Below are 13,727 nucleotides of genomic sequence, written 5' to 3' on the forward strand. Positions count from 1 at the left end.
ATAGAGTACCCGGCGAATTACTGGGCTGATGTACACAATAGGTATCAATCGAAGATCAGGGTTGAAGATGATAAGATTATGAGGGCCGCTTCGGTATCATGGCATTCTGGTAAAGGGAGTGATCGATCGAAGAAAGCGGTAGATCGGGATTCCAGATCGTCATATGACAGGTACCAGCCTTACCCGCTCGATCGAAGGGGAAATGAGCGCAACAGCGAATCGGGCAAGAATGATAGGAGGAATGATCGAAGGAATGATCGAGGCCAAAGTAGTCGTGGATTGATAAAGATAAATGTTGTCGATAGAGCCCTGGGAAACAGAGAAACTCCAAGGTTATCCGAGTATAATGTTTGCGTCGATGTAGCAACCATAGCAGCGGCTGTTATCCGTAACAAAGAAATAAGGCATCCAAGGCCAATCCAATCTGATTCGGAAAAGCGGGATAAAAGTCTCATTTGTAAATATCATCACACTCACAGCCATCGAACCGAAGATTGTCGGCAGTTGAGAGAGGAGGTTGCTCGTCTGGTCAATTTGGGACGCCTTCGAGAATTCCTAAGTGAATGAGCGAAATCTCATTTCAAGAACCTGGACTCCAACAAGCAGGATAGGCCGAAAGAGCCTCAGCAGGTGATACACATGATCATGGAAGGAACTGACGTTCCCATTGGGCCCGTTGTAAAACGCATTCCATAACAAGGGAAAAATGTATCCGGAATGATGACCCCGACGGTCCCATCTCGTTCAACGATGAGGACATGGAAGGCATCGCCCAGCCTCATAACGACGCACTGGTAATATCTGTCATTGTCAATAAATTTAGAATCAAACGTGTGCTAATTGATCCAGGTAGCTCGGCTAATATCACTTGATGGAGAGTCATCGAGCAGCTGGGACTACTAGATCAGATCGTGCCAACAATATGATATTTTTACCATGTTGTATATATGTATGTATTCATGTTCATGACCAGGTTTCAGTTTCACTTTCAGTTCTTATCATTATTATTTTATGTCCCATGTTATTTCATTCAGTTGCTTTTGTTATATCCCGTATTATTTTTTTCGTCAGATTATTTGTAAGCTGAGGTGGGGCCCACACATCGAGATTTTTTTTGGACATCTGAAAAGTCATATGAATCACATATGTGAAGTTAAACACAACTCAAGAAGGACCCTTGGGCCAAATCAAAGTGGAAGTCCTCCAAACGAATATTTTTAAGAAAACGTTTTCGGGTGATCTGACTTCTAGGGGCAAAAACGGTATTATACGTTTGGAATTTGGAAAATACCAAGAAATAGAAGTTGTAGATAATTGAATTAGCTTTCCAACCATAGGTCGTGGGTTCCCAGGTGACATCGGTACAAGGAGATATGGACGTTTTAAGGTCGAAAGGTCAGTGGGCTAGGCCCAACTCGGGATTAACCGAGTTGGCCCAAAAAAAAATGAAGAGAAAAATCAGGCCCAATAGGGGACATCCGGCCATGGTCCATAAAAAGGACCCAAGCCCAAGTGAATTATCCATGTGATAATTAAATAAAAGGGACCATTTAATTGTCTTGAAACATATAGAAGTTTCAAGACAAATTGAGAAAGAGTGAACAAAAGAAACAAGAGCAAAAGAACTAAAGGCCATACGGCCATGGAGAAAAAAATTGACCCTTTGAAATCTTTCTCCAAAAATTATTTTCTTGTGGTATTTCCACTAATTCAAGGGTCCTTTACAACTTGGTGTAATTATTTTGGAAGAAAGAACACTTGTTTCTTCAAGTTGACAACTTGGTCAAGTGGAGAAGATTGTAGAAAAAGGTAAGAATTAATCCCTTTTTATTATGTTATGAAGGTTGGTTTATGTTGTAGTATGTAGAAATGAGTAGAATTTATGGAAATATGGAAGTTTACAAAGTGGGTGTGCATATATGTAAGTGGACATATATGTATATTGTTGTATAAATAATATGAGTTGAATTTTATGTTGTATTCTAGTTGTGGTTATGGTGAAATTTATATTGGAAATGGAAGAAAATGGTTCAAGTTGGCATGGAAAATTATTGGGAATAGTTATAGGAAATTATATGATTTTAATGAAGTTTTTATGTAATTATAGAAGTGGAGTTTTAAATGTGAATTATTATGTTAGTTGGTGAATTTGGAAGGATAATAGTCCATATTGGCATGAAAGATTGGTTGTTAAGTGGTTATGAGAAGTTTTGTGATTTTATGGTAGATTTATGTAATTATGAAAATGAAATTATTAAGGTGCAAATTATGATTATGGTTGATGAAATTGGAAGATGGAAATATGTTAGGAATATGTAGATTGAAGATTAGAAGTTTTGGATGGATTATGGTTTTGGTGGAAAGTTTGTATATTTTGTATATCTTGTGAATATTTGGTAGAAATGATATGAAATGCTTCCGAATTATATTGTAATGATCTTGATTAGTAATGAATGTAAAAACATTGAGATTGGTTTTGGAAATGTAAAGTTGGAATGAAAGCTATTGCATTATGTTGGAAAGAAGACTAGTTGTGTTATATTGTGTTTTGTAGTCATGGTTGTTGTCATTGTGTTGATAGTTTGGCCGGGTTGAATTCCCGGATTGTTGTTGATAAAAAATTGGCTAAGTTGAATTTTGGGGATGGTGTATTTATAGGGGAGATGCTGCCCAAATTTTTGTAGACAAGTATTGGTTAAGATTGAAATCTTAAAGCCTTACAATTAACATTTGGTAATTGTGACCAAATTGTAGATTTTGGCGAACTTGAAACTTGATTTTGGAGACGTGTATGAAGCGGAAAAGGTATGTAAGGCTTCACCCTTCCTTCTATGGCATGTCTTAAACGTAATAAGTTGGGTACGAGCCTCGGGGACAACTCTATTTCCCGGAATCCGCACTTAAAGTTTCCCCTTTTTCATTCAGTAGAATTGAATTAGAAATTGTGTAAAATATTGGAGAAACTTCCTAAACATCTAGAACTGGCATAAATATGACCCGACTACCTTAAAACCCTCACAAGTGACGTCATGAAATATAATGTACGTAAATTTGGTACGCCGCCTCATTTGACCCGAGGTGGGCCCATTGTTCCCGGATTTTCCCTATTGCTCCGTTTGACTTATTTTGGAGTAGAATCCGAAGGAAACTTTTGATCCTCGTTCCGATTATCAAACGATAAGTACTGTACCATTCTAATGGAAATATGTATATGTTTATAAAATATGTACATGATACACGTATATGTATATGATAAAAGATCCAGAGCGCTATAGTCGCTGATATACGTACATGATACCAGTATATGTATATGATAAAAGATTCAGAGCGCTATAGACGCTGATATATGTACATGATGTATGCATATGTATACGGGGAAGATGGGAATAAGGGCAGAGCGTTATACACGCATATCCACCTGATCAGTTGGCATTACATGACATGATATCGTCCCGGACGCGGGATGCCCGGACGCGGGATGTGTATTTATGGCTAAATGGATCGGCTGCCGACGCCTCGGCAATATGACATGTTCTATTTTTATATATATATGAACAAGAAAAGATTTTCAACGGAAAGCTAAGCTATGATATGATACGCTATGCCATGATATGATACGCTACGACAAGCTATGCTATGATATGATAAGCTATGCTATGATATGACAAGTTACGCTATGGCATGATACACTATGACACACTATACTATGACATTGACATGATATAACACGACACGACATGCTGTAGTAAGACATGACATTACACGATATAATATGCCATGATAAGACACGATAGGATACGACCTGATATGCCACGATAGGATACGACCCGATATGCCACGATAGGATACGATAGGGCACGATAGGACACGATATGACAAGATACGACATAATATAAGTTCTATTTTCTACGTTCATGGAGGGGAAACGTTTTTAAAAGGGAAAGACAAGCCATGCATGATAGCCGCCCAAAAAGGGGCCTTCCTATGTACAGGTTACTTTCTTGCCTCGTTATATGTCCTGTGACTCCATGATATTATTAATCGCACTCTATGTTATTGCTTGCATTGTCTTCCATGCCTTACATACTCGGTACACTATTCGTACTGACGTCCCTTCTTGTGGACGCTGCGTTTCATGCCGCGCAGGTCAGCAGATAGGTGGACTTGATCCTTAGGAGCTCTACCAGCGGTACGCTACAGTGCTCCAGTTGTTCCGGAGCCTCACTTCCGCGGTACTATTTTGTGTATGTATATTCGGGCACGGCAGTACCCGGCCCTTTCTATGTATAAGTGTACTATGTCTAGAGGCTCGTAGACAGATACGTACAGTCAGTCAGGTACAGATATATGTATAGTGTTTTGGCATGTTAATATTGTTGTACAAGTGATAACGAAGTTTACTAGTCTATGTTCATAATGATGCTGCTAATGTTAATGTTAAAAAAAAATAAAATATATGGCACAGTTCCTACGGCCCGCTGAGAAGTAAAGGTAAAACGATAGATAAGGGGTGCTCGGTACAAGTATCGGGTACTCGTCACGGCCCCTAGTCGGGTCGTGACAGCTTTACATACCAGTACATTCAAAGTGCTGACGTCCCCTTTCTATTGCCCGGGGGTCTGCATTTCACGATGCAGGTACTGATTTACAGGACGACGTATCTGCTCAGTATGACAGCACTCGTATCAGCTTATTGGTGAGCCCCATCTCATTCGGGGTTTAGTCAACTCTTTGTTTTATAATTAGTTATGCATCTAAGGTATGCTGGGGGTCTTATCCCAGCAAGCATGTTTTCCGGTCAGACTCATGATAGAGGTTTCATAGACTAGACAAGTCAGTTATGTTATGTCAGACTTTCGGAGTCGTATAGCCATTTTTGGCTCATTCATGTTATTTTCGCACTCATGTTTAAACAAGTATTTTTATTAAGTATTATGACTTATTACGTTTTATAAAGGCTCATCATGCATTCACGTTATATTCCGCTCATGTTATGCCTCATGATGATTCAGCAAGTCATGTGGTTCGCTCGGTCACATGTAGTAAGGCACCGAGTGCCCTGTTTCGCCCAGGCCATGATTCGGGGCGTGACAGTTTGCTCGTGAATTGTTTTGAATATTATAACATAAAAATCAATACAAAGCATGAACATCATAAATTGTTACCAATTTGATTATGAGAATGCAACAAACCTGTATTTTGAAAACTCAATTTTTTCTACCATTTTGCTCTCTTAAAAAACGAAGTCTAAAACAATAACGGTGACAAGAATGGACAGATGATGCTATTCCAGCAAATTAGTCACAGTCTCCGTTTAGAACCCTTAGTTCCCGAGTTCGAGTCTAGGTGTGTGCGTTCAAGTAAAAACATAACATTTTTTTTTTCAATTTTATTCTGTTACTTAGATAATCACCAAAACTTCAACAAATGATGTACCAAAGTACTTTAATTTTTTTGAACAAAAACACACTTAGTTTTGCTATTTGATTAAAAAAAACTTAGACTTAGAATGAAATGTCCTACTACATACTCATTTGTTTTAAGATAACACATTGACGATTCTTATACTTTGAATGTAGTGTCAACTCCTTATTTCTTAACATAATACGTAATGATTTAAGCCACTTTTAATATTGAAGTACCTATGAACTAAAATGAGTTATAAATAGCAAATTGCTGAACATTCATGTAAACACCGAGGATAATCGTTAACGAACATTAATATTAAATTTAGTAACATAAAAATCAATACAAAGCATGGATATCCCTAAACTCAATGCTCACCACCTCATCCGCTGTTGGAGTTTTCCTCTCCTTCATCTATTAGGAAATGTCCACCTCGTCCACGACCTCGACCTCAATCAGCTACACTGTAATCCCTTCCCCTCCTGCAATATCAAGCATTCGAACATCTCCACGAGTCCACGATCCCTCATACGGGTTGACCCATCTTTTTTTTTACCCACCTTCTTTCTCACCTTCTTCGTTCCTTTTTCCGTTCTAGCCTTATTACGATTCGTTTTTGGCCTCGCTTTTCGTCAAGCTAGAGGAGGATCAAGGATGGGAGCGTACCATCTTTACCAAAATTAGGAAATGCATTACGTGCTGCCTCGGCCATTTTGTCGTCCCAATTTAACAAGTCTTTCTCCAATTCCAACTTCAACTTGATGTAATCCATCTTGTCGTTCGAGTCCATACCAATATCAGTTAAGTGCTCAACACAAGTCACCGCCTCCTTGTATTGCTTATACTCCTTAGTCATTTTTGGGTAAACTCCGTAGAAAAACTTTTTTCAAATGAGGGTGAGAAACATCCTTCCTCCATCTTCTTAAAAATTACTTTTTAAATTTCTAGGTGGGGCATTACTTTCATTATGTGACAACAAATAATGTCATGGAACTCGAAGCACATGCAGTTACAGCTAAGGTAATCGCCTTTAGTCCTGTATTCAACTATGAATACAAATTCATTCCCATAAAAGTCATTCCCTATGGAATCATCTCTAATATTGAATTTCTGGGCATCAGGTGTCGATTCACCAACAAAAGGAGACAAATTATAGTGCACCATTTTAGCGATTTGTGCTTGAATCATCTTAAATATGGTTCGTGTTAGCACATTATGCAGTTGGACTTCCCAATAAAAGCCAGATTCACACTTAATCTTGGTGTACTTAGACTTGTGCTCAACTTTCAACTCCTGTTCATGCTTATCCCGAAGTGCAACCTCGTACTGTTCCACAAAAGTTTTCAGTGTGTTCCTGCCATTTACATAGTCATCAAACTACACATGCATTGCCCGCTCCTCTGCATTGATTTCATTCCAGCCCAAAAGTAATGTCTCAAGTAAACTGGAACCCAATTTTGCCTTTCCAGGTACATCTTTATCAGTCATTCATTCCTTTCCATTCCATACCTTCTTACGGAATCTGGCCATCTAGCTTCAAATTCATCTTTGGCAGCACGATAGGCGTGAACGCATCCTTTGCATCATCGTAAATATCTCCAAGACCCTTGAATTTCTTAGGTACCTTTCCAAAGATATGCCTTATGCATAAACGGTTGCTGCCCTGATACTCTCATCTTGATCAGTCAATATATGTTCATAGGTTTAACACCCCCCCCCCCCCCATGGCTTCACTAAATGTTTCAAACAACGAACGATATGTCTCTGTAGTCTCATGTGATATTATTGAACAACCGAGAAGAACCGATTGACAATGGTGGTTGACACCTACGAATGAAGCAAAGGCATCCCACGTCTGTTAAATAGATACGTAGTATCAAAGCTAACCACATCATGAAATTCTTGGTTAGCTGCCTTATATTGAGGATGCACCCAAATTACATTCCTCAATCGCCCAAGACCATCTAAGTCGACCAAATCAAAGAAGTCTTTTTCCTTCTTTTGCATTTCACAAAAGAACTTTTTCAGTGACTGAGCATCAGTTTCATCCATTCTCAACCTCCTAGTACCGTGAATGTAATTTCTGCAATCCTCCGACAAACATCCCAATTTGGCAGGCCCCCTGCTTAAGCCTGGTTTGCTCTAATATTCTTAGCAACTCTAACACCTGCTCTATCATTAGCTTCCAGTGTCATCTTTAAACGACTAGACATAACCCTATGTCTAGCCATAAGTCTAGACATTGAAGGATCCAATTCGTGCGAGTGATGTAAAATAGTCCTAGTTATACGTCAAAATCCATCACAATCAAACGTAGCGTTAACCCTAGCTGGACATTCGCTTCTCTTACTGATCTTGGAGTCTCTACATTTTCCAGCTTTATCACAAGTGTATAGCACATACTTAGGAGTATTGCTATTCAAGTCATTAGTCACTGATCTCCTAATTATCCAAACCCATTCAGTCTAGCATGTTCCTTATAAAACCATAAAAATCATCTAGGGTTAGGAATTGCATACGTGCCACAAGGCCTTTTTCAGGATCATACCCGATGTCCTTTTTCAACATCATACCATGTCCTTTTTTCAGGAGCATACGTATGTTCAACAGCTTGCATATGATCCCAATGCAATTTTCCAAGCCTACATTTTCTGTTGAATTTTATGAATCGTCACCGTAAAATGCACCATCATCGTCACTGAACCTAAATAATTCAACCATGGGGTTCTTTAGATTGTTGGGATCACAAGATACTTCACTAGAAGAACTAGAAAATTCTTCGATACTTTCACGATCCATTTTCTTTCAATTTAATGAAAACAAAAAAAATTGGAAGATAAGGTGAAATTTCAAAGGGAAGGTTAATTTGTGTTGTAGATGAAGAGTATAAAGGAAGATTACAAAATTTGAGAGGGAAAATTATGAACCCACGGCTAAGCAATGGAAGAGCAAAGGAAAGATAAAATGAATGAATTTTCAAGATAAATTTGTGTTGTATATGAAGATTCTAACGCCTAAGATAAATTGCTGAAAAGTTCTTTTTATTTGCACAATATTTTATGTGATAACACGTTAATCAATAAATTATTTTTTGGAGGGAATTGTTAAGTATTTTGGAGGGAAAGCTCGGCGCCTAAATTGCATTGTAACCTTTCCTAATGCACTTATTTACAGTTTCTTCGGACATTTTCTGGACAAGTCATTTTGGACAAAGATCATTTTTCATTTTTCTTTTTCTAGAGCCGTCTTCTTGGACAAAAATAAAGGGTTACACGAAATGAGGCTGATGTTGCGTGGTGAATTTTGAAGTGTCAGGTTTCTTAGACTTGTGGGTAAATTTTTGGTACTTAGCATAGGATACTACTGATACTAGTAAGAACATAATAGGTGAATAACAATCATGCAGAACTAGAATTTTCTTTAGGGGTGGCAGGGATTATATAGGACAAAAATAAGAAGAAAAGTCTCAAAGAAATCCAAATAAGCAGGAAGAGCAGTACTCCCATTTATTCAATCATTCAAAACATCTAGTAATTTTACTTGAAGAAATTCCTCATATTTGGTCTAGTACACAGTAAATAGAATCAACTTCTAACTTCTACAGAAGCACAATGAAATTTGATTCAATCATTCAAGTACTGAATCGACTTCCAAGAATTTTTTGTATGCTGAAGCTAAAGAACCAAGATTTACACCACCAGATGGATCAGTAATACAAATGCATTTTTATTCAGATTGACAGATACAAACACCGTTGGAAGCGGAGAGAAAACCACCCAACACACATAAACTCTGTACAAGTAACTGAACTGCCTATCAAAATAGGTTGAAACTAACTATAAGTAGAAGGCAACACTTTTAAGCAGAAGTTTCAACAAGGTAAACCAAGAAAATATTGGCAGGAGGAAAGCACTCGGAATCATTTTGTTAGATTCGCCTTTGTCTCTTAGACGAAACGGCAGCTTCAGACCACGACGAGGGCTTAAATCCTCCAACCAGCAGCTTTGATGCAGCAGAGGCGTTTATTTTTCTCTTCTTAGATTCTAGTTCTGAATGCTTGGAGGAACCAGACGATCCAGAGAAGATTGATCCAGAGTAAATGATGGCCCGTTTATCCCTTCTGTTCCTATCGAACTTATGAGTAAATTTAACACTTGCAGCAGTTGCAGCATCCTCTGCAGAAGGTGGTAGTAACCTAATACCAAGTCCTATTTTCTTAGCAGCAGCCTCTTCTTCGGCAACTCTTTTCTTTTGACCCTGTACACATGCAACAGAGGATGATAAGGACTCAAAGTGTTAGAGATAAAGGGAAAAAGAAGAAAGTGAAGAAAACAATCAATAACAAGAGCATACCCTAAGCTTGGCTCGCAGAGCCTTGTTCATGGCATAATCATCTGAATGTCTAGTGTCAGATACTCGCTGAAGACGAACAAGTAAAGGCTCAGCTTCTTTCTTCTTCTTCAAGTCTTCCTCCTGGTGCTCAAGGCGATAAAAGGGATCCACCAACTTAGTTTTGTCTGTTGGATAGAAAAGTAGATCATGTATTAACAAACTTAATTCCTCCTAATAATAAGAGTACAATAAAAAAAATACTGTATGAAATATTGCAGAAATTACTTCTATGCACCTGTGCATGCAGTAGCTTCTCTAAGTGACAATTGCAACATGACGAAATGCACCAAACAATTCTTCAATGTAACGATAACGCTTACCTTCATCTACTGGGAGTACTAAGGTTTCGGCATCTTCAGCATCATAATCTTCAGTCTTCTTTTGAGCTCCACTAATAATTACATACGCACAGTTTTTTGGATCTGTTTGAATGACAATTTCATGCTTGCAGCATGCAGATTTCATTGTAAAGCTCCATATCTAACACAAGTAGGGAATTACGATCAGCAAACAGAAAACCAAGAGTCATTTGAGTTGGCAAGGTTTTGGTGTACAAGTGAGAATTTTCTGTCTCATTAACTGCATCCTGAAAAAAGCTTACCTTTGTGGAGTAATAATTTCCTACTTGCTTTTTCTCAGCATTGAACCTCACACCCTTGGCAATCATCGACTGACATCCCCCACACCAGATATTGTATGGCATCTCAAACCTACAACAAAAGGGTATCATTGGGTAGTGAGTGACGATGCTCAGAACAGCAGAGCTACAAAAAAAATAATGCATGAGAATACTAATGAGAAAATGATGCATGAGCAAAACACTTTATTTTTCCATCTTTGTAACTGCACTGATTTCTTTCCATCTATTTTTCCATCTAGTAGTTAATGCTCCTTTCTTTCCGGACTGTTCTACCATGACTTTCTCGCTTTTGTTATTCCTTGTTTTCCTATTGTTTTCGATATGCTTGGTCCTATCTGACCTTTTGTCTTGTTTTCCTCTCTTGTATTCCTCTCTTGAGCCGAGGGTCTTTCGGAAACAGCCGCCCTACCTTTCAAGGTGGGGGTTAGGTCTGCGTACACTCTACCCTCCCCAGACCCCACATGGTGGGATTATACTGGGCTTCTTGTTGTTGTTGTTTGTTGTAACTGCACTGATTTCCACCATCATCATTTCCGAGATAGTGAACTTAGTGAACTATCGATGTTGTTAAGCAGGATGCTTCCCAAAACTTTCAGGTTCAAGTATGCATCTTGAACCATCATGCTTCCCGATGTCAATTGAAGCCAGCTGAGACCCCAATGTGTTTATATGAATCTTACTGTTCTCAGTTAAAAAATAAAATCATGCTGACAAATTCTCCAGGTTTAGCAATTATAAAACAAAGGAAGCAAGTCCGACTACGCCTCTCTTTTTTTTTTTTTCTTCTTTTTTCTATTTAAATTAGTAACATGCATTACAAAGTTTTACGAGGAATATAAATGCTTTCCTGACAAATGAGGAAGGTTTTATGAGATGTTCCTTAGAGTTGCAGTTTAACAACATGGTAAATGTCACTTTTGTTTTGGATAAAAAGAATAAAATTAAGATATCTTGAAGTCCATTTGACACCAAAGCAATAGGTAACAAATGCAATGTGGTGGTAAACATCGCTTTAAATTCTTCAATCCAAAAATACATGTGCATCTTTCTTCTCCCCATCCAGATTATTGGCTTCTAGTTCAAAATGTTTTTTATGCTGTTCATAATGTTAAGAACAAGTACCTTATAATTAAAATGCCCTGGTCTATCTTTCTTGCTCTCTCTCTGAGCGCATGTTGACCATTGAACTTGTTCAGTGAACCCTGAAAGAAAATGAATTACTAACTAGAACCCTTTTTTGAATCCAACATTCCACTACATACAGAAATAAAATAAAATAAAATAAGCAACAATATCTATAACTACTTACCTTCTTGGGAGACCATTCTGGAGGATAGTAAAAGTTGTCTGCCCTAGCAGCTGCAAGTGAAGACTGCAAAACACATAAAAATAATAAACAACAATTTAGTTCTAGCATTTAGAAAGTTAAAAATTAAAAAAAAAAAATGAGAATGCAAGCGGAAAGTTTATTAGTAGCTTAGGCAGCGTTGTGCTATAAATTGTGTTACTGCACCTATTGTACAGTTAGTTAAAGATCAGTCTTTTGCACGGTTATTTATCACACGACTGTGAAGATCGATAAGAATACAAGAAAATATACAGAGCTCCCTGATGAATTATAGAGCATTTGACAATGTTGGATGGGTAAGAAAAAGAAAGAGCAACTGAGATGATAAGAAGGGCAAGTAAAAGAGGAGAGATACATGTCCTATCTGTTAGGAAGAAATGACTGGAAGGCCAAACGTTCTGTCCATATTAGCTTTCTCAACCTCCCAACAAAATGGGAAAAAAAATTAAGAGTAAAACCTCCTCACACCTCTTACAATCTTACAAAAAAAGAGGACGCAACGAGGTAGTTCTCATGGGATAAAATGCAGAAAGCCCCCTTCCCTTTTCCCTTGCCGTATCCTTACATGAATCACACATATAATTAGAAGGAATGGATCACAATTTCAGATAGTGTCATAGGTTTCATTATTACAACATATGAACTCATATCCATCTGTGAAGACATTATACTGAAAGATCCTCTAAAGCCCATTTCTTAGAACTAAATACTAACGCCCAAATTAATACTCACTCCGTTTCAATTTTTTTGTCAGGTTTTGACTTGGCACGGAGTGTAAGAAAGTAATGAAGACTTTTGAATCTTGTGGTCTTAAACTAAAGATATGTAGAATGTACCAAAATGCCCTTTAATCTGGTGGTCATACACATGCCGTGGGGAAAATTGGACCTAAAAGTTCCCAAAAAAAAGAAAAGAGACATTCTTTTTTGAAACAGACTAAAAAGGAAAGTAAGATGCACAAATTGAAATGGAGAGAGAAATCATCAAATCCATCAAGTAACTAACAACACCTCAAACTCAAACTAGTTGCAGTAAGCTATAGTATGGACTTAGGACCATCAAGTAACTAACAACACCTCAAACTGACTGTCAACAAACCAATACCCTCACCCTTTTATCTGGAACTTAGGACCGGCTACACGATGCAAAACTTACATAGCCAACATTCTTCTTCAAAAGTTCAGACCTTTTCTTCCAAGTTATGGAGCGATTAAGGTATGTTGGGTTTCTATCCACGCCACGTTTGATCCGCAGAATCAAGATTATGCTTTAGTTCATGATAACCCTAAATACATGTATAACTAACTATATATCATGCTTATTTTACTGTTTCGTTAATAAAATCAACGTACCGAACATGTCTACAAGCCTCTAAAGAAGAACAATTGTATTGTACCCATCATATATGTATATACTCTAATCAAATAACAGCTCATCACAATTATACAATCAAAATCAAAATGAACAAATACAATTAAACATTGATATAAACCCTAGATGAACAAACAAAAACAGTAAAAATACAAATTTAATCACGATTAACGAAAATTTAATCATGTACGTACCATATTTTTTTCGTGTACAAAGCTTCGATTTTATTTCTTTTATTGGATTTGATTGCAATTTGGGGATCGATTGATGGTTTTATATGTGAAGGAAACGATACCGTTAAGGGAATGGACTAAGGCGGCAGAAGCCCATATTGCAATTGATTGATGGGCCTGGACTAAATAAAGTCCACTAAGCATTGTCATTTGCACTTTGGTACTGGTCTTTAATGGACAATTTGCAGGATTGTCTTTCGCTGGGGTGGTCTTTAATTTTTATCCCTTAAATTGGTGGTCTTTAATTTTTAACCTTTGCTAAAAATCTTTTCATTTCGGGTTCAAATTCCCATTTAGTCAAAATTAACAAAAAAAATTGCAAGGTAGAATTTAGGCC

The 13,727-nt window shown here is 37.6% G+C and overlaps 1 protein-coding gene and 1 long non-coding RNA gene across 2 annotated transcripts; one reads left to right on the forward strand and one right to left on the reverse strand.

Annotated features, from left to right (window-relative positions):
* The first annotated feature begins 1,281 nt into the window (after window positions 1-1,281).
* LOC132642808 (uncharacterized) lies at window positions 1,282-4,420 on the forward strand. The gene is made up of 3 exons (XR_009583346.1): window positions 1,282-1,809; window positions 2,755-2,805; window positions 4,147-4,420. It is a non-coding gene; the product is annotated as an uncharacterized LOC132642808 (long non-coding RNA).
* A 4,461-nt stretch (window positions 4,421-8,881) lies between these two features.
* On the reverse strand, window positions 8,882-13,445 carry LOC132641833 (uncharacterized). Its single transcript, XM_060358926.1, has 7 exons — window positions 13,352-13,445; window positions 11,748-11,810; window positions 11,561-11,640; window positions 10,400-10,508; window positions 10,119-10,278; window positions 9,760-9,923; window positions 8,882-9,663 (listed from the first exon to the last, which is right to left on the reverse strand). Exons 1-7 carry the CDS (start codon window positions 13,352-13,354, stop codon window positions 9,334-9,336), a joined length of 909 nt encoding a protein of 302 aa, XP_060214909.1. The 5' UTR covers window positions 13,355-13,445; the 3' UTR covers window positions 8,882-9,333.
* Window positions 13,446-13,727: the final 282 nt, after the last annotated feature.

This window comes from Lycium barbarum, chromosome 5, assembly GCF_019175385.1.
Source record: "Lycium barbarum isolate Lr01 chromosome 5, ASM1917538v2, whole genome shotgun sequence".
Classification (NCBI taxonomy): domain Eukaryota; kingdom Viridiplantae; phylum Streptophyta; class Magnoliopsida; order Solanales; family Solanaceae; genus Lycium; species Lycium barbarum.